At 44.1% G+C, this 22,461-nt stretch overlaps 1 protein-coding gene across 1 annotated transcript in view; it reads right to left on the bottom strand.

The window, feature by feature from the left end:
* The window catches only part of LOC311131905 (receptor-type tyrosine-protein phosphatase U-like), a 221,837-nt gene that overhangs the window by 62,809 nt on the left and 136,567 nt on the right, over positions 1-22,461 (bottom strand). Inside the window, exons 4-5 of the mRNA XM_084165018.1 lie at positions 11,859-11,940; positions 3,906-4,021 (exon numbers count right to left, since the gene is read on the bottom strand). Coding sequence (XP_084021144.1) covers positions 3,906-4,021; positions 11,859-11,940 — 198 coding nt within the window. The remainder of the gene's footprint in view (positions 1-3,905; positions 4,022-11,858; positions 11,941-22,461) is intronic.

Here is a 22,461-nt window from a genome sequence, read left to right as displayed (position 1 = left end):
CCTCCTGAAGTCCACGATCAGCTCCATCGTTTTGTTGACGTTGAGGTTATTTTCCTGGCACCACTCCGCCATGGCCCTCACCTCCTCCCTGTAGGCTTTCTCATTGTTGTTGGTAATCAGGCCTACTACTGTTGTGTCGTCTGCAAACTTGATGATTGAGTTTGAGGCGTGCGTGGCCATGCAGTCATGGGTGAACATGGAGTACAGGAGGGGGCTGAGCACGCACCCTTGTGGGGCCCCGGTGTTGAGGATCAGCGTAGTGGAGATGTTGTTGCCTACCTTCACCACCTGGGGGTGGCCCGTCAGGAAGTCCAGGACCCAGTTGCACAGGGCGGGGTTCAGACCCAGGGCCCCGAGCTTAATGATGAGCATGGAGGGTACTATGGTGTTGAAGGCTGAGCTGTAGTCAATTAACAGCATTCTTACATAGGTATTCCTCTTGTCCAGATGGGATAGGGCATCGTGCAGAGCGATGGCGAATGCATCATCCGTGGATCTATTGGGGCGGTATGAATATTGCAGTGGGTCTAGGGTGTCGGGTAAGGTGGAGGTGATATGATCCTTAACTAGCCTCTCAAAGCACTTCATAATGACTGAAGTGAGTGTTACGGGGCGATATTCATTTAGTTCAGTTACCTTCGGTTTCTTGGGTACAGGAACAATGGTAGACATCTTGAAGCAAGTGGGGACAGCTTACTGCGATAGGGAGAGATTGAATATGTCCGTAAACACTCCAGCCAGCTGGTCTGCACATGCTCTGAGGGCTGGCAGCCTTGCGAGGGTTAACACGCTTAAATGTTACTCACGTCGGCCACGGAGAATGAGAGTTCGCACTGTGGTATCCTCAAAGAGGGCGAAGAAGGTGTATTCGATCACATTCCCAGTCACCTTGCTGTGGTTAAATGCAGTGGTTAGCGCTTTCAATTTTGCGCGAATGCTGCCATCTTTCCACGGTTTTTGATTTGGGTAGGTTTTAATAGTCACAGTGGGAACAATACCCACTATACACTTCCTGATTAACTCAGTCACCGTGTCAGTGTATACGTACATTTTATTGTCAGAGGCAACCCAGAACATATCCCAGTCCGTGTGATCAAAACAATCTTGAAGCATGGATTCCAATTGGTCAGACCAGCATTGACTAGACCTTAGCACAGGTACTTCCTGTTTGAGTTTCTGCCTATAGGAAGGGAGGAGCAGAATGGAGTCGTGATCTGATTTACCAAAGGGAAGGCGGGGGGAGGGCCTTGTAGCCCGCCCTGAAGGGAGAGTAACAGGCAATGTGTTGATAGAACTTCGGGAGCGTTTTCCTCAGATTTGCTTTGTTAAAGTTCCCAGCTACAATAAATACGGCCTCAGGATATGTTGCGCAACATGAGCTCATGGGCTCTCATGAAGTGTTTGACTTGATTTTGTAATACATTTGCATTGATGTCAGAGTGATTGGAGGGACAATAGAGTGCTAAGTACCAGGCAGTTAGCAAGTTTGGAATGCTACTAATGACCATCAGCAGCATCAGAGTGCAGTTTTGGAGAAGCCTAGTTACCATGACTAAACGGTCACGTGGAATTTGACTGCGGTCATGACTCGTGACTGCCAGCGTGGCGGTAATACGGTCACCGTAACAGCCCTAGGTGTTCATAATGTTTGGTATACTCGGCGTATATGAAAAACTAAATAATGAAGAAAAACAAATATAAATGCAACATGCAACAATTTCAACGATTATACTGAGTTACAGTTCATACAAGGAAATCAGTCAATTGAAATAAATTCATTAGACCCTAATCTATGGATTTCACATGACTGGGCAGGGTTGCAGCCATGGGTGGGCATAGGCCCACCCACTGGGGAGCCAGGCCCAGCCAATCAGAATGAGTTTTTCCCCACAAAAGGGCATTATTACAGACAAAAATACTCCTCTGTTCGGGTGGCTGGTCTCAGACGATCCCACAGGTGAAGAACCCGGATGTGGAGGTCCTGGGCTGGCGTGGTTAAACCTGGTCTGCGGTTGTGAGGCCGGTTGGGCGTACTGCCAAATTCTCTAAAACAACGTTGGAAGCGGCTTATGGTAGAGAAATTAACATTCAATTCTCTGGCAACAGCTCTGGTTGACATTCCTGTAGTCAGCACGCAAATTGTACACTCCCTCAAAACTTGACACATCTTTGGCATTGTGTTGTGTTAATCATCTTCTTGATATGCCATACCTGTCAGGTGGATGGATTATCTTGGCAAAGGAGAAATGTTCATTTCTTCATTGTTTTCATTTTGTTTAATCTACACTGAGTATACCAAACATTAGGAACACCTAGGGCTGATGCGGTGACCGTATTACCACCACACTGGCGGTCACAAGTCAACACTGCAGTCAAATTCCACGTGACCATTTAGTCATATATACATAGTATAATTTAAAATTTCCATTCAAGTGTGGTTAATGTGTACATTTTACAGTTTCAAAATGATATTGTTCAAAACAAGCTGAAGTTACCTACTGCTCTGCCATCAGCAGCTCCGGCAGCTTGTGACATTATGCTAGCTAGCTATCCCCAGTTAGATCATTTGTTTCACTTGTCGCATTTTCCCTGTGCTTGTGTCACCGATGCACTCGGGAGCTGGCTGCTCGCTGCGCGCTGCTCGTTCTCAAAATATAACTTTTGGTCATCAAAACAGTGGCAGCATGTGCAGCAGTGGGGATTCTGTTTTATATGCAAAAGTGAAATAGGTGTACCTATGCGGTTGTTCAAATGCACAGATCACTTTATATTTTACATTTACATTTTAGTCGTTTAGCAGACGCTCTTATCCAGAGCGACTTACATGAGCAATTAGGGTTAAGTGCCTTGCTTAAGGGCACATCGACAGATTTTTCACCTAGTCGGCACGGGGATTAGAACCAGCGACCTTTCGGTTACTGGCACAACGCTCTTACCCACTAAGCTACCTGCTATATCTTCTCAACGAAACAAGCGGTAATTATTTTACTTGGGTTAATAATTCTCTCATGCTGCTTTGTGTGCGTGCCTGTTTGTGCGTGTCAGAGGATTAAAAAATTGTAGGTTTTTGAACTCTTGAAAGAGCAGAAGCTCTGGATACAAAATACTTAAATACAGAAGAAATGAAGTGAGGCGGAGAGGAGATGGAAAGAAAACGGAGGAAAACAGAGGAAGGAACACTATGTACAGAGATCTCATTAGCAAAGCGTCTTCTTCCGTCCTTCTTTCCTCTTCTAACATTTCAATAGCACTTAGTACAAGTACGAGCTTCAAGGATACAGAGAGACAGTGAAGGCTTTCAGACCCGGGTTTCAGATAACTAACATTAGCTCAAATTCATGCAGCAGAAATTGAAACTATTTTGAGTTTTGAGAGATTACTTTATGGAGGAATATGACTAACTATCAGATAGCAAATCAAAAGGCCACACAAACAGCTGATGCCATTAGTTAGTTATAGTAGTTAGTTATAGCTAGTCTGTATGCAGGGACTCTGATGATGTCATACTGCTGGGTCCATCTTTATTTCACTGAAATACTCGTATATATCAGACCTCATAGAAAGAACAGCGTTATTATTAAGTTGGAATCCTTAATGGTGAAACAGCCATGTTTGTTTGTTATATTACAACAACAAAGAAGTCATTGCAAACAACGAACACCGTTTTTTTCCCCTCTGACATCATTGCACGCGCGACAGAACAGCAGCATATGTACTGCAAATATGTACCGTATTCTTTTGTTGTTGGACAATGCGTGAAGCTCCCCAGCTCTGCTTCGTCAACAAAGCCAGAAGAACCTCGGTCTGTACTCTCTCCTCCAGCAGGAACGGCTCTGTTTATGTGATCTTTCCGGTGGCCACGCCCACAAGCATGTACACACACACGCAGACTCCTCCATCCTTACCTCCAGTAGGAAGGGTTCTGTCTCTGTAGTTTTGCCCGTGGCGACACACTGGAAGGTGGCATTCTGCCCTGCATTGACCTCCACATCCCCCAGCCGAGAGAAGTGGGGAACCTTGTCTGTACAGAGAAAGAAAGAGAGAGAGAGAGATCCTCTGTGATACTGATGCACTGAAAGTTCATTAATATCATACGAATACACACGAATGCACGCATTAGGAACACAGTCATCACACACACACACACACACACACACACACACACACAGGACGAGAGCATCAGTGCAGCACAGCTCTCCAAGTCATGCCTGTAGGCATTACTCTTATGGAAGTACACTTATAAGAACAGCTATACATTTTTCCTTTCAGACACTTCAACATATTTTTCAACACATCACTTCAGAGTTATTCTGTGTTCTATCCCCTGCTAACAGTTCAGTTGCGCTCTTAGGCAACAATTATCCACTAGTAAAGGCTGAAGGAAAATGTACACTGAAAAACATGATAAAAAAAAAAATCCTAGAAAAACTCAATTTACAGACAGTGGTGGCACTCCTGTTGTCTCCATAGCCTAGTTCTTCTCCCGCCTCACTGTACCAAAGAGCTAGCTAGCTGTAATAACACCTTGTATTGTGTGCTTTGTGTTGTATAGAAATAAAAGAAGCTGGTTAGAACACACTAGTCCAGTAAAGTGCTTGTACATAATTATGTCTACAGTAGCTGAAATCACAGGGATTTGACTTGACAACCTATACGAGGCCCCATCAAACTTATTTCAATGGCTACAATGGCCTCTGTGGGTTCTGCCTCAGCTATACAATGGGCAAAAACTGTATAGTGGTCCTAATTGTCATAGTCACAGTGAGGGAAAAAAAGTATTTGATCCCCTGCTGATTTTGTATGTTTGCCCACTGACAAAGAAATTATCAGTCTATAATTTTAATGGTAGGTTTATTTGAACAGTGAGAGACAGAATAACAACAAAATAATCCAGAAAAACACATGTCAAAAATGTTATAAATTGATTTGCATTTTAATGAGGGAAATAAGTATTGACCCCCTCTCAATCAGAAAGATTTCTGGCTCCTAGGTGTCTTTTATACAGGTAACGAGCTGAGATTAGGAGCACACTCTTAAAGGGAGTGCTCCTAATCTGAGTTTGTTACCTGTATAAAAGACACCTGTCCACAGAAGCAATCAATCAATCAGATTCCAAACTCTCCACCATGGCCAAGACCAAAGAGCTCTCCAAGGATGTCAGGGACAAGATTGTAGACCTACACAAGGCTGGAATGGGCTACAAGACCATCGCCAAGCAGCTTGGTGAGAAGGTGACAACAGTTGGTGCGATTATTCGCAAATGGAAGAAACACAAAAGAACTGTCAATCTCCCTCGGCCTGGGGCTCCATGCAAGATCTCACCTCATAGAGTTGCAATGATCATGAGAACGGTGAGGAATCAGCCCAGAACTACACGGGAGGATCTTGTCAATGATCTCAAGGCAGCTGGGACCATAGTCACCAAGAAAACAATTGGTAACACACTACGCCGTGAAGGACTGAAATCCTGCAGCGCCCGCAAGGTCCCCCTGCTCAAGAAAGCACATATACAGGGCCGTCTGAAGTTTGCCAATGAACATCTGAATGATTCAGAGGAGAACTGGGTGAAAGTGTTGTGGTCAGATGAGACCAAAATCGAGCTCTTTGGCATCAACTCAACTCGCCGTGTTTGGAGGAGGAGGAATGCTGCCTATGACCCCAAGAACACCATCCCCACCGTCAAACATGTAGGTGGAAACCTTATGCTTTGGGGGTGTTTTCCTGCTAAGGGGACAGGACAACTTCACCGCATCAAAGGGACGATGGACGGGGCCATGTACCGTCAAATCTTGGGTGAGAACCTCCTTACCTCAGCCAGGGCATTGAAAATGGGTCGTGGATGGGTGACAATGACCCAAAACACACAGCCAAGGCAACAAAGGAATGGCTCAAGAAGAAGCACATTAAGGTCCTGGAGTGGCCTAGCCAGTCTCCAGACCTTAATCCCATAGAAAATCTGTGGAGGGAGCTGAAGGTTCGAGTTGCCAAACGTCAGCCTCGAAACCTTAATGACTTGGAGAAGATCTGCAAAGAGGAGTGGAGCAAAATCCCTCCTGAGATGTGTGCAAACCTGGTGGCCAACTACAAGAAATGTACTTGGTGCCAACAAGGGTTTTGCCACCAAGTACTAAATCATGTTTTGCAGAGGGGTCAAATACTTATTTCCCTCATTAAAATGCAAATCAATTTATAACATTTTTTTAATGCTTTTCCTGGATTTTTTTGTTGTTATTCTGTCTCTCACTGTTCAAATAAACCTACCCTTAAAATTATAGACTGATCATGTCTTTGTCAGTGGGCAAACGTACAAAATCAGCAGGGGATCAAATACTTTTTTCCCTCACTGTATATAAAAGCTGGCTATTACATACCTGCAGTCTGCTCTGCTTTAACCTTAACCCTTCCCTTATGTTGTGGCAACTGAGATTTTAATCACAAAAATACTATTGAACATATTTTTTTCACCATGACCCCTCATCTAGTCCTAAAGGTAGGAGTAATAACCTTAAAAATGTAATAAATAATACTCTGTACTTGACCTGCAATTTGACCTTTGAGCTGGAGACAATGGTCTTCTGTGCAGTAAAGGTCTAACCATGACTATCTGTCACGAATACAGCCGAGGCTGCCCCTCCTCCTTGCTCGGGCAGGCTTCGGCGTCGTCACCGGAGTACTAGCTGCCACCGATCGATGTTTCTGTGTTACACTAGTCTTGTCTTTATTATTCACACCTGTTACCCATTATGCTTATTTGTTTCCCTATAATTACCTCTGTAGGCACCCAACTCACCCAGAGCTCCCTGTTGCTCACATGATGGTTAATGTAAATTTCCCAGGGTTTTCCCCACATTCCCAGCATAAGGCGCTCGTAGATTCTGGCGCAGCTGGGAATTTTATGGATAGGCTGGTTGCGCATAAATTAGGGATTCCTATATTTCCTGTAGATGTGCCCTTCCCCATATGTGCCCTAGATAGTCGCCTTTAGGGTCGGGTATGGTTAGGGAGGTCACAGTTCCACTCCGGATGGAGACGCAGGGGGGTCATGAGGAGAAAATTAGTCTCTTCCTTATCGATTCTCCTGCGTCTCTCGTGGTGCTGGGGCTTCCCTGGCTAGCCACCCATGACCCCAGGATTTCGTGGCAACAGAGGGCTCTTAAGGGATGGTCACCTCCGTGCTAGGGAAGGTGTGTAGGTGTTTCCGTAGGGGCAACTACGGTGGAGAGTCCAAACCAGGTCTCCACTATGCACATTCCCTCAGAATATGCCGATTTGGCTCTCGCCTTCTGTAAGAAGAAGGCGACTCAATTACCAGCCCATCGACGAGGGGATTGTGCGATAGATCTCCGGGAGGGCGCTGCACTTCCCAGGAGTCACGTGTATCTTCTGTCACAGGAGGAGACGGTGGCTATGGAGACATATGTCACCGAATCTCTGGGACAGGGATACAGTCGGCCCTCCACTTCCCCTGCCTCCTCAAGTTTATTTTTTGTGAAGAAGGATGGAGGTTTACGCCCGTGCATTGACTATTGAGGTCTAAATCAGATAACCGTAAAATACAGCTATCCTCTACCTCTCATAGCTAGTATGACGGAGTCATTGCATGGGGCGCGCTTCTTCACGAAATTGGACCTCAGGAGCGCGTACAATCTGGTCCATATCCGGGAAGGGGACGAGTGGAAGACGGCATTTAGTACCACCTCTGGTCACTATGAGTACCTCGTCATGCCGTACGGGTTGATGAATGCTCCCTCAGTCTTTCAATCCTTTGTCGATGAGATTTCCAGGGATCTGCACAGACAGGGTGTAGTGGTGTATATAGATGATATTCTCATCTACTCCGCTACACGCAACGAGCATGTGTCCCTGGTGCGCAAGGTGCTTGGTAGACTGTTGGAGCATGACCTGTACGTTAAGGCTGAGAAATGCCTCTTCTTCAAACAGTCCGTCTCTTTCTTAGGATACCGCCTGTCAGAGTCAGGGGTCGAGATGGAGTGTGACCGCATTTCAGCCATGCGTAATTGGCCGACTCCTACCACGGTAAAGGAGGTGCAGAGATTTATCCAGGGCTTTGGCCAGGTAGCAGCTCCCATAACCTCTTTGTTACTGCTCTTCCCTGCGTGGAGGGTTTGTTATGGTTTACTTTTGTTTTAGTAAATCCATTCATTTCTCAGTTCTGTGTCCTGCGCCTGATTCCGTTTCATCACTTCACCCAGACGTTGACACTATCACAAGGATGTAAGTATGTTTTCCCTGTGATGTTCAGTGGCTGAGGGACAGTGATCTGGAGGTTGGCTATAAATGAGCTAAACATGTCATAAATGTCATAAAATGTCATAATTTGATTGATTTATTACTCCGGTACATGTATCAAACATTTGGCTCTACATTTTTTTACAGTTGGGTCTATCAACTCTGCAAAAACAGCATAAAAAATAGGATATCCTCGCTACTGGAAATACATTGTGGTGCATCATCCGTGTATAGCGTTTTGGAATGTAAGGGAAGGGTTAAGGCACTTGGGTTATTGCCTACTTGAGATGTTAGATTCAATTTAGTGAAAAGCGTTTTAAATAGTTACTATTCTGTCTGGCTAATGCATTACAATTACAATATAATTTAAATAAATCTTTCAAAATGTTTCCAGTGACTTACGTTGAGATGATGCTAGGTCTATACTATAACAACAATGGTATTCTCTGGTGAGCTTTGTACGTACAGTAGGAACTCAAGAGGAAAAGGCTGAGGCTGAAACACTAGTAGCACAGAAATAAAAAGTGGTACTTTGCAAGCACAGCGTGTGGTATTCTTTCACACAAGCAAAGCGAGCACTGTTGTCCCTGGTAAAGTGGGGAATTACTTTAAAATAACAGACTGTATTATGAAGGACATTTCTTATACTGAACAAAAAAGAGAGCGAGAGAAAAGATGGGAAAAGAGGAGGAGAGGAAGAGAGAGACTGTCCTCCGTACACATGACACTCCTATCACGAGTCTCCATGGAAACGGACATCTGCCCACCTCTCTCATTTCTGTTCTCCTCTCTTGTTATTTTCACTCTCTCTTTTTTTCTCTTCTGCTCCAATAAGAGCAGGGAGGGATGAGCTGCAGCTAAATTGATTTCTGCACGTAGTTGGTAGTCTTTCAGCAAACACACACGCACACACGCATGCGCACATACACACATACACTACCAGTCAAAAGTTTTAGAACACCTACTCATTCAAGGGTTTTTCTTTTTTTTCTACATTGTAAAATAATAGTGAAGACATCAAAACTATAAAATAACACATATGGAATCATGTAGTAACCAAAAAAGTGTTAAACAAATCAAAATATATTTTAGATTTGAGATTCTTCAAATAGCCAAGCTGGTTGAGAGAATGCCAAGAGTGTGCAAAGCTGTCATCAAAGTAAAGGGTGGCTATTTGAAGAATCTCAAATGTAAAACATATTTGATTTGTTTAACACTTTTTTGGTTACTACATATGTGTTATTTCATAGTTTTGATGTCTTCACTATTATTCTACAATGCAGAAAATAGCAAAAATAAGGGAAAACCCTTGAATGAGTAGGTGTTCTAAAACTTTTGACCGGTAGTGTACACAATCCCAGCCTTGGCCCTAATGTTTAATGCTGAATCCATGTAGTTTCATGGGCTCACACCAAGGATTAAGAACGGTGAGTAAGGTTTCACACCACATAATGGCCCGTACCTGTTTAGTAGGTTGTTATGCAGGTAAGTCACACTCTTATATCCAAAGGAAAACTTCAATTTCACAGCGATTTCGTTTGACCGTAACACGTGTTTGGAATAATGAGAGTGACTCTGGAGAAAATAACTGAAATGTCAAGCGTGTTGGAATGTGAATATAAGAGAGACTTGATTCTCCTGCAGACCAAACAAGTTATTTCTGCTGCTTTAGGGGGCATTGTTGCAGCTTGGAGTGTGTGTGCGTTTAAGAGGTTCCGTGGAGGGCCCTGGCAGCATCTTCTAATGAGAGTGTTGATTATTTAATGGGGACGGCGGGGGCCAGGGAGGTGCCATCTGCATCAGGGCCAAGAGACGTACCCGTCACACACACACGGCCCTGGCAACCACTCTAATATCACCATGGAAATGCACACAGGCTGGCCAACGTTCAGGTGACAGAGGCTAAGTGTTCAAAGTTTAAGATGAGATGAGCTTCTCTCTGGTAGTTTTGGAGAGAGAGAGAGAGAGAGAGAGAGAGAGAGAGAGAGAGAGAGAGAGAGAGAGAGAGAGAGAGAGAGAGAGAGAGAGAGAGAGAGAGAGAGAGAGAGAGAGAGAGAGAGAGAGAGAGAGAGAGAGAGAGAGAGAGAGAGAGAGAGAGCGAGAGAGAGAGAGAGATAGAGAGAGATAGAGAGAGAGAGATAGAGAGAGATAGAGAGATAGAGAGATAGAGTAACTTAAAGGCCTGGCTGTTTATATATATATAATATATATATATTACTTTTTATACTGGCGGTAAAAGCTGTCTGAACTTCATGAGCTCATAAACGCCCTCCATTATCATTCATTAACATTTCTTACCAGCCCGCAGTTTCTGCTTTTCACTGAGGATTATCCCTTTATAGCGAGCCAAGACAGGGGCCATCTTGGCTCGAGACCAACCGCATCTTGGCTCAAGCTCCATTACGGATCTGGCTGGCTCAATGTTCCCTGGAGTCCCCAGGGGTCATTGTTAGTCAGTGGAAACTGTGTCAGGCCTCAGCACCACTCCTATACACTCTGTCACACATTGTCAGCACAACTGAGGGCTCTCTGTATGTATGTCTGCATCCCAAATTGCACCCTATATAGTGTATTACTTTTGACCAGGGACCACAGGGCTCTGATCAAAAGTAATGCACTTTGTAGGGAATAGGGTGCCATTTGGGACGCAGGCATTGCACTGAGCCTGCTCTGCTGTAGAGGTAATAGTTATGGGGACAGCAGGTGAGTGTCTGAGGAGAATGATGGCCAGGGAGCCTGTAGAGGCATATGGTTGTAAGGAGGGGCTGCACTGAAGGAGTGAGGTTTTACTGGGGAAATATTCCAAAGGAACACCATGGTGTGTCAGACTGCTGTGAGTGCTGCTGTGGGAGAGACAAAGAGTATCTGCTTTAGAGAAGCAAGGGGGTTGTGGAGGTGAAGGGTGTTTGCACTGAGGGAGGGGGGTTAGCTATAATGGGGAAATCTCTCAGAGTGTCACCATGTGTCATTATGGTCCAGCTAGAGACCTCAGACTACTGCTACTCTCGTCATGCCTTGATGGAGAGGAAGATTAAACAACATGCGACGAGAGACCGTTCGCCTGCTGCCCGCTGTTTTCTTGGAACAGTGCATGTGTGTGTTTCCAGGATCAGTATATTAGCTCTGGGAGAGTGGGCTCGTCTTGGTGACGGGGAGAGTGGAGAGACGTGCCGAGCCGTCAGGAAGATAAAGGTCACCAGCTCGCTGTCCTTTCGACCGGGACAAAAGGAGTGGCGCTGTGCAGCCATGAACCATGGGAAATCAGACAGGTGTACACATGCCAAAAGCCTCTCAGAACAGTCTCTGGCTTTGAGCGCAGTGCCTTCGCTGATTACTGTACAGGCCTCTGTCCGTCTGACTTTGTCGGTCTGTCCACCCCTGAGCGCCCAGACATGCATTGTCCCATTTCTTTGTAAAAGGTCACTGGCTCTGTTCTGAAGTACATTGGTACATTAGTACTTTGGTGCCTTGGTGCATTGATACGGTGCGTTGGTGATAGATTGGTATAGTGGTGCGCTGGGTTTGCTATGTTGGTGTGTTGGAGCGGTGTTTTTTGGGCTGGTGTACATTGGGACCTTGGTGCTGTCGTGTGGTGGGTAGCTACTTACAGCAGGGGTAGTTGAGCAGCAGGATGTCGTCAATGGCGATGTAGCCTCGCCGTTCTGCCGAGACGGATGCTTCAAACACCACCTGAGGAGAGACAACAGAGAGATGAGAGGAGAACGGAACAGACGATGGAGAGATGAGGAGGAAGGAAGAAAGGAATTCACGTTATGCAACACAGAGAGAGAAAGGACTGGAGGCAGAGTGAGAGGAAGTCCTAATCAAACAGCTTGTCTTTGAATCCACGGAGGCCTGTCTGGTGGCGAATCCCACTGCTCAAACATCTATAGTTTAACATAGCCTCGTTTCACACAGGCATCTCTCCCTCTTTCCCTCCCTCCCCTCCCTCACTCTCTTTCAAACAGCCATCTTTCTCTCTCTCTTCATCAGAGAACACACACAGAACATGGGACCCACAGGAGTCATTGAGCGCTGCCCAAATCTCTACTCACTCATCTAAATGAATCCAGCGTCATGCAGAGAAACCAAAGTGAATCCCAGATCCCTCCCACAGAGAACCAGAGTGAATCTGGACCGCTGAAAAATCATTACTGCCACAATAACCCATATCGTTTACTGAGGGACAATTTACTATTTTACCGCAGAGGCACAACAAATACATAAACACTGCAATCCATGCAGATGGGGTTTACTGCATTCATAGATTCCAGACTTCAAATAGCACTTTACTTTCAAGTAATTTAGCTGGGCTTGATTGAGCTTTTCTGGCACAATGGACCCAATGGATACGTCACTGACAGCCACACAGTGTAAAGCTCTACAAATCCTAAAATCTCATCAGAGGTGTAGATAATATCTGATGTGTTTCACCCACTCACACATACAATAATATGCTAGCTATGACTGAAACCAGCAGACTCTGATAGTTCAGATTCCACTATCACACACTCCAAGGAGTCTGGGAGCGCCCCAAATGTCACCCTATTCCTTACATAGTGCACTACTTTTAGGGTGAAATTTGGAAGCAGCCCCAGTGCGTCTCTGTGTTGACCAATACCTCAGGCTCTAAGTGCCTGGTCTGGATCGATAGCACCACACAAGGCCTCCGCAGATGGATACAGGCCACACTTCCATGTCTGGTCATTTATTAGTATTCTTCAATCTTATGCGTGGGCCATTAGAGAAGTCCGGACAATTATCTTCTCCATTCATCAGGCGCTGACGCACCCCGACGCGCACGCACTAGGGCTGACCCCATTTAGTCGACTGGTCGATTGTTTGGTTGATAGGCTGTAAGTCAACCAAGATTTATTTTGTCGAGCAGTAGCGAAAAAAATGTAATGCTTTTAAAAATCATGGTGTACAAGACACCTGTCTGATTCACGCCTGTCTGAGTGGACTGATCCATTGTGGAGGACGTTGGGATGGCACAGTCACTCTAAGATATGTGCTACTGAAATTGTATATGGTTATATTATGTGGCCTCCTGTAGCTCAGTTGGTAGAGCATGGCACTTGCAACGCCAGGGTTGTGGGTTCGATTCCCACGGGGGGCCAGTATGAAAAATGTATGCACTCACTAAAACTGTAAGTCGCTCTGGATAAGAGCGTCTGCTAAAATGACTAAAATGTAAAAAAATTATGTAAGAACAATGGTGCAACACAAATAAAATAAAACATTTTTTATAACAAATGCGCTTTCTCCCATGTTGGATAGTGGTCGCTGTCCGCAGTTCTGAAACACATCAGTGTGCTGTTGAATCGCAGCCTTTTCCTAGACCATGTTGCTATGTGCATAACAGCAAAGTTAACCATCAAATTGGTGTTGAGAACAATGCGGCGGAGGCAGCAGCAGATTGTCTAAAAAAAGTGAGGAGAGAGGAAACCCCAACTTAATTAGGTCTATAATCAAAAGCCTAACTGTTAAATGTGCCTGGTTTTATAAATCATCCATTTATATATACAGAAATAAGACAGATCGTGGTTCTTTTTTATATTTATAATAATAACCCTTTTCCCTTGATCTCATTCTTATTGTTACTATTATTATTTTTATGATCATCCTTATAATAATAAGTAACATCATTATCATTAGTAGGTATAGCAGCCTTCTATAACCACCATCGAGCTGTAGGCCTAAGAGCGCATACTGTTTAGTCTTAATACTTAATACTGTAACTTACTTAGGCCTATATTTCAATACATATATAGGCTACTGTATCAATAAATCATTTATTTGTTCATGTCGTCACACAGCATACGAGTCATTCATGATGTGAAATGCAATTAATTTTTATTTTTAAAATAGAGTATCAAAGTGACCCTACAGAAACGGTCCGAAAAATTATTTTGTAATCTAACAGCACCTGTTTGGCACACATAATATACACGCAGCGCTTGCTCCATACCTTATTTTTCTTGATCACCAGTATTTTCCACAACTAGTCAAATGTATTCCACACATGTGACTTCCCCTTTACCTCCTGCACAACCAGTAAACATTCCCCCGTTTCAAGTTTATTTGTCACGTCCTCTGCATCCATTTTGCTGTCATGTGTTACGGTGTTCAGAGTTTGTTATAACCAATGTATTGATGTGATTATAATATGCTACAGGCCGGGCCCTATTTATTACGTGCATGCGATGCATACATGTGTCACATAAGGAGAGCAAGGGTTGAGGGAATGGGGAATGTTTTTCCTAAACAAATTTGGGATTTCGGTAACATAACTTTTCAGTCAGAAATGGCTGTAATTATGTCGTAGCTTCAGCAACACAGACAGCGCTATACACACTGATGCTCTGTGGTGGTCGCTGCAGCAAGGAGGAGAGAGACACAACGGGTGCTAGACACACAGACACACTGTCTTTTTTTAACAAAGTGCAGCAAGTCTGAGCCAGGTGGCACAATCAAATCAATTGCGGCAGGACTCCTTTTAGTAATTTGTGTGTCTTAATTATTTCATTAAACTGTGCACTTAAAGCATCAGATAAGCTCAGTGCATATAGTTGATTTGATTAAAACACATAGGACGTGTCTATATATAGAATACACGTTTTAAAATTTAGACCAATCAAGAACAGACGACTCTTGGTCAACCAAGATATTTTTTTGTCAGGGACAGCCCTAACACACACCTCGAAACACCCGGCCATCCATTCACTCGCTCAGCACTGCACAGAGCATTGACCCTACCTGACTATCAGCATCAGACCATACACAGAGCAGAGAGGGAGAGGGGGAGAAATGGAAAGAGTGACAGAAAGAGGGGCAGAGATAGAGAAAGAAAGAGAGAGAGAGAGAGAGAGAGAGAGAGAGAGAGGAGGGAGAGAGTGAGAGTGAGATGTAAGGAGAGAGGGTGTAGGCTAAGCTACATTGATATTGGCAGTCACGATGGGCCCGATAGCATCGTAAATATTTGATAGCAAAGTTCCCCAACATCTCTACTACCCACACCTGCAACACCCTTATCTCCAATACCCACACAGGCAAAGAAAGGAAAAATCTATCTATCACTGCACACAAAGTAAAGGTGGATTTGTTCAAAGGAACAGAATCGTCTTCAGCTCAAGGTTGAGACAGTCTTCCTGCTTTCTTTACCTGTTTCCTCTTGTTGCAACCAGGCATAGCTACAAGGAGAACGGAGAGAGGAGCGAGGTAGATATAACACTTCCAAAAAACAACCGTGATGTGAGAATCAAGGCCAGGCTTGCGGAAACTAGTGGGGTGCTGCTGCATGCTGCTGTCTGTCTCTCAGGCTATAGAGCTGTTTCATCATCCAAGCAGAGCAAGATGGGGGAAATAATAACACACACCAAACTCTGAATATGGATCACAAAACCACTGCCTTCAGATACCGGGAGGAGGGATGGAGGGAGGAGGAGGAGGAGGAAGAGGAGGGATAAAAGGAAAAAAATTAAAATTAACTCATACATTTTAACATGAGCTTTCCTCTCCCCCTAGCTGCTACAGCACCAGTTCAGTTCACCTCATAAAAGCTAATGGTGCAGATTTACACACTTCTCTATGCTGCATCCCTGCCCTGTTCCCTTCCCAGTCCTCAAAGGGAATACATATAATCGGCTGGCTGGCTGGTTTGGTGGCTGGCTGGGTGGCTGACTGGCTGGCTCGCTGGTAGGCTGGCTGGTTTGTTGGCTGGCTGGCGATAAAGGATTGCAATAGAGAGAGGATTTGTTGGGTAATTAATATTTCTGGATTCTGGTTTTCATTTTTATCGCTATGGGAGTTGTTATTTAAGCATGCGTTCTTATGATAAAGCTTTCAATTTGTACACCGACAGACTCCATCGATCCACACAAGTGGTTTAATTAATTCAACAGCTTCAGAAACAGTTGGAGAAACAGGAACACTTTGTACAGTTATTGCCAGAATGTTCTGTTGATGGATTTGTTTTGGTTAATAAAGTGGAATGAGGGTAGAATGGTATTGACTGGTATTGACATTGTGGCAGTAAAACACAGTAATATATGACCTGAGATTCAGTGGACCTCCTTCATCTAGTAGGCTGAGGAAATAGGGACACATAACTACAGTGCCTTCAGAAAGTATTCATACCCCTTGACTTATTCCACATTTTGTTGTGTTACAGCGTGAATTCTAAATGGATTAAATAAATAAATAAATCTCACCCATCTACACCCAATAAACCATAAGGACGAAGTGAAAACATGTTTTTAGAAATGTTTGCAAATGTATTGAAAAGGAAATACATCAATATTTCATTTACATAGGTATTCACACCCGAGTCAATACTTTGTAGAAGCACCATTGGCAGCGATTACAGCTGTGAGTCTTTCTGGGTAAGTCTCTAAGAGCTTTCCACACCTGGATTGTGCAACATTTGCCCATTATTATTTTCAAAGTTCTTCAAGCTCTGTCAAATTGGTTGTTGATCGTTGCTAGACAGCCCTTTTCAGGTCTGCCATAGATTTTCTAGTAGATTCAAGTCAAAACTGTAACTCGGCCACTGGGGAACATTCACGGTCTTCTTGGTAAGCAACTCCATTGTAGATTTGGCCTTGTGTTTTAGGTTATTGTCCTGCTGAAAGGTTAATTAATCTCCCAGTGTCTGGTGGAAAGCAGACTGAACCAGGTTTTTCTCTAAGATTTTGCCTGTGCTTAGCTCCATTCCGTTTATTTTTTATGCTGAAAAACTTCCTTAACGATTACAAGCATACCCATAACATGATGCAGCCACAACTATGCTTGAAAATATGAAGAGTGGTACTCAGTAATGTGTTGAATTGGATTTGCCTCAAACATAACACTTTGTATTCAGGACAAAAAGTTAATTGCTTTGCCAAATTTTTTGCAATATTACTTTAGTGCATTATTGCAAACAGGATGCATGTTTTGGAATATTTTTTATTCTGTACAGGCTTCCTTCTTTTCACTCTGTCAATTAGGTTAGTATTGTGGAGTAACTACAATTTATTTATTTTTATTTTATTTAACCTTTATTTAACCAGGTAAACCAGTTGAGAACAAGTTCTCATTTACAACTGCGACCTGGCCAAGATATAGCAAAGCAGTGTGATAAAAACAACAACACAGAGTTACATATGGGGTAAAACAAAACAAAGTAAAAAATACAACAGAAATACATATATATACAGTGTGTGCAAATGTAGCAAGTTATGGAGGTAAGGCAATAAAATAGGCTATAGTGCTAAATAATTACAATTAGTATTAACACTGGAATGATAGATGTGCAAGAGATGATGTGCAAATAGGGATACTGGGGTACAAATGAGCAAAATAAATAACAATATAGGGATGAGGTAGTTGGGCGGGCTAATTTCAGATGGGCTGTGTACAGGTGCAGTGATCGGTAAGGTGCTCTGACAACTGAGGCTTAAAGTTAGTGAGGGAGATAAGTGTTTCCAGCTTCAGAGATTTTTGCACTTTGTTCCAGTCATTGGCAGCAGAGAACTGGAAGGAATTGCGGCCAAAGGAGGTGTTGGCTTTGGGGATGACCAGTGAGATATACCTGCTGGAGCGCAGACTACGGGTGGGTGTTGCTATGGTGACCAATGAGCTAAGATAAGGCGGGGATTTGCCTAGCAGTGATTTATAGATGGCCTGGAGCCAGTGGGTTTGGCGACGAATATGTAGTGAGGACCAGCCAACAAGAGCGTACAGGTCACAGTGGTGGGTATTATATGGGGCTTTGGAGACAAAACGGATGGCACTGTGATAGACTACATCCAATTTGCTGAGGAGAGTGTTGGAGGCTATTTTGTAAATGACATCGCCGAAGTCAAGGATCGGTAGGATAGTCAGTTTTACGAGGCAATGTCGTTGATCCATTCTCAGTTTTCTCCTATCACAGCCATTAAACTCTGTAACTGTTTTAAAGTCACCATTGGCCTCATGGTGAAATCCCTGAGTGGATTCCTTCCTCCCAGGGAGTTCCTAACTGAGTTAGGAAGGACGCCTGTATCTTTGTAGTGACTGGATGTATTGATACACCATCCAAAGTGTAATTAATAACTTCACCATGCTCAAAGGGATATGCAATGTCTGCCAATAGGTGCCCTTCTTTGCGAGGCATTGGAAAACCTCCCTGGTCTTTGTGGTTGAATCTGTGTTTGAAATTCACTGCTCGACTGAGGGACCTTACATATAATTGTACGTGTGGGGTACAGAGATGAGGTAGTCATTCAAAAATCTAGTTAAACACCATTATTGCACACAGTGTGTCCATGCAACTTATTATGTGACTTGTTAAGCACATTTTTACTCCTGAACTTATTGAGACAAAAGAAAGAGAGAAAGTGCGAGAAAGAGAGATGTCTTTCCTCCTTCCGTTTTCTGGCTTGGTTCCATCCCCCTGTCCCTCGTCTCCTAAAACCCAGGCTGTTCTCGGAGCCTGCCCAGGACTGATAGCACCAAGAGCCATGAATAATCAGAGCTCAACCAGAAAGACAAACACCAAATTGAGACTCTGCATGCAGAAATTTGCAAAAATATATTTTGCGTACTACGTAAAACCCCAAACAATGCATGCAGAGCAGAATTAGGACTATAGCAGCTAGCTAGCAAAATCCAGAAAAGAGCTGTTAAATTCTAAAACCACCTAAAAGGAAGTGATGCCCACACATTCCACCACAAAGCCCTCACCTACAGAGAGATGAACCTAGAGAAGAGTCCCCTCAGCCAGCTGGTTCTGGGGCTTTGTTCACAAACACAAACAGACCCCATAGAGCCCCAGGACAGAAACACATTTAGACCCAACCAAATTATGAGAAAGCAAAAAGATAACTATTTTACACACTAGAAAGAATCAACCAGAAAAAATAGCAAATTGGAATGCTATCTGGCCCTAAACAGAGAGTACACAGTGGCAGAATATCTGACCACTGTGACTGACCCCAAACTAAGAAAATGCTTGACTATGTACAGACTCAGTGAGCATAGCCTTGCTATTGAGAGAGGCCACCATAGCCTGTCTTCTCTTGAGAGCCAGGTCTGCCTATGTGCCCACTGCCCACAAAAGGAGGTGGAAACTGAGCTACACTTCCTATCCTCCAGCCAAATGTATGACCACAATAGAGACATATATTCCCACAGACCAACATAAAAAATAAAATAAAAAATAAAATAAAAAATAAAACATTGATAAACTCCCATATCTGTTAGGTGAAATACTGGAGTGTGCAATCACAGAAGCAAGATTTGTGGTCCGTTGCCATGAGAAAAGTGAAACCAGTGGAGCACAAACAACATTGTAAATATCACCTATATTTATCTGGTTATTTATTTTACCTTTCATACTTCAACTACTTGCAAATTATTACAACAATATAACATTTGAAATGTCTATTCTTTTAAAACATTTGTGAGTGTCATGTTCACTAATGTTTCCCTGTTTATTTCCCTTTTGTTTATTGTCGATTACATTTGCTTTGGCAATGTAAACATATGTTTCCCATGCCAATAAAGCCCTTTGAATTGAATTGATAGCAGAGAGAGGTAGACAGAGGTATGGAGAGAGAGAGAGGGGGAGAGAGGGAGAGAGAGAGAGAGAGAGAGAGAGAGAGAGGGGAGAGGGGGAGAGGGGGAGAGGGGGAGAGGGGGAGAGGGGGAGAGGGGGAGAGGGGAGAGAGAGGGAGAGAGAGAGAGAGAGAGAGAGAGAGAGAGAGAGAGAGAGAGAGAGAGAGAGAGAGAGAGAGAGAGAGAGAGAGAGAGAGAGAGCGAGACAGACAGAGAGACATGAATAATCAGTGCTCAACCAGAACGAGAGAGAGAGATAGGGGAGGGAGAGAGAGAGAGCGAGAGGAGCGAGAGGGATGGAGAGAGAGAGAGAGCGAGAGAAAGCAGCTGAAAGAGGGCTAAATACAATGATCCGGCTGTGCAGAGGCAGGTGCTCTACCTGCACCACAGAATACACCCTGCTACAAGTACACTAGCTAGGCTACAATCTCTCTAGGCTACAGCCTGTTCACTCTGTGCCCTGAATACACACACTGCTAAGATAAAGTACCATCTTCAGTTTCCCAGACTTTCTAGTTACAAACATACCCCACAGAGCCACAGGACAACAACAAAAACAACAACACAATCAGACCCAACCAAATCATGAGAAAATAAAAAGATAATTAGTTGACACCTTGGAAAGAATTAACAAAAAAAACTGAGCAAACTAGAATGCTATTTGGCCCTAAACAGAGAGTACACAGTAGCAGAATACCTGACCCAAACTTAAGGAAATCTTTGACTATGTACAGGCTCAGTGAGCATAGCCTTGCTATTGAGAAAGGCCACCGTAGGCAGACCTGGCGCTCAAGAGAAGACAGGCTATGTGCACACTGCCCACAAAATGAGGTGGAAACTGAGCTGCACTTCCTAACCTCCTGCCAAATGTATGACCATATTAGAGACACATATTTCCCTCAGATTACAGAGATCCACAAAGAATTTGAAAACAAACCCAATTCTGATAAACTCCCTTATCTACTGGGTGAAAAACCACAGTGTGCCATCACAGCAGCAAGATTTGTGACCTGTTGCCACAAGAAAAGGGCAACCAGTGAAGAACAAACACCATTGTAAATACAACACATATTTATGTTTATTTTCCCATTTGTACTTTAACTATTTACACATTGTTACAACACTGTATATATACATAATATGACATTTGAAATGTCTTTATTCTTTTGGAACTTCTGAGTGTAATGTTTAATATTAATATTATTGTTTACTATCTACTTCACTTGTTAACATATGTTTCACATGCCAATAAAGCCATTTAATTGAAATTTAATTGAGAGAGAGACAGAGGCAGAGACAGAGACAGAGACAGAGACAGAGACAGAGAGAGAGAGAGAGAGAGAGAGAGAGAGAGAGAGAGAGAGAGAACAAAGAGAGGAGAGAGAGCCCAAGAGAGAGGTGGGGAGAGGAGTGACAGAGAGACAGAGAGACAGAGAGGACAGAGACAGACAGAAGAGAGCCCAAGAGAGAGGTAGGGAGAGGAGAGAGAGACAGAGGGAGACAGGAAGAGAGATGTGGAGAGAGAGACAGAGATAGTTGGAGAGACATTTAAGTCTGAGGGCCGCTGTGTTCACTCTCTGTCTTTATCTCTCTTTAGTCTTTAGTGCTACGTCTATTGACTTCGTTCCCATGCAGGATTTCACAAAACGAGGAGGAGAACATCTTGAGAGCTTCATAGAATATTCAGATAGCGTTTGCAGCTACCTCTCCTATTAAACTCAATCACCTAAACTCTCCCTCTTTAAAATATCAAAAGACTGGGACTGTTCACCTGCCACTGATACCAAAGTAACAAGTTTCTTACCTACACTCTAGCCGACAAGACACATCTGAATAATCTACTATTACTTGAGGCAGAGACAATGAATGGTAATGGCACATCACTGACTGCTCTCTTCTTTGTGATTGCTGTGGGGGGCTATAGCTAGCTCAGTCTCTGATCAATCTCCAGCTACAGAGCACGTAGTCCATCTCTCAGTCTGCCTCCTGCTGGCCCCTCTGGGCTTCTCAGGGATACCTGATCTCCATCTCAACCTCTCTCTCTTTCTCCCTCTTTCTTTTAAAGCCCATGTGAAGCAGTCCCGTTCTCTCTTCTTCTCTCTCTGGTCTCTCTCTCCTCTTTCTGTCTGTTCCTGGCTGTTGGTCAGGGTCTCACGGGGCCGATCTGTTGGCTGGGACTGCTGGACAGTGATCCTTATCTGTGGGATTGGATGAGTGGGCCCTCTGGGGCCTTCGCTAGCACTTTGAGCCGTGACAGAGAGAGAGAGAGATAAAGGGAGAGGAGGACAGAGGGAGATGGGGAAAGAGTAGAAGATAGATCATGGCAGAGAAGGGGAGAGGAATAGGGGGGGTGAAAAGGAGAGGAGGAAAGGGGGAGAGGGGGAGAGAGGAGAGAACATGGGAGGCAGTGAGAGGCAGGCAGGCAGCCAGGCAGGGTGCCCCGACCCAGGCTGTGTTCTATTCTATTCTGTTCTGTCCCCCTCTTCACAGTGCAGTCAGAGAGACACATCCTTGCAGGGCAGGATTAAAACCCTGCACCAGTCATCCTCTCAGTCTTTTACCTGCTTCATTACCTGCAGCAGAACCTCTTACTGCTCTATGGGACCAACAAAGCAATCTGTCCCGCGTCTG

Source organism: Coregonus lavaretus (genome assembly GCF_964263955.1).
Source record: "Coregonus lavaretus genome assembly, chromosome: 7".
NCBI lineage: Eukaryota > Metazoa > Chordata > Actinopteri > Salmoniformes > Salmonidae > Coregonus > Coregonus lavaretus.
This window is presented reverse-complemented; position numbering and strand designations above follow the sequence as displayed.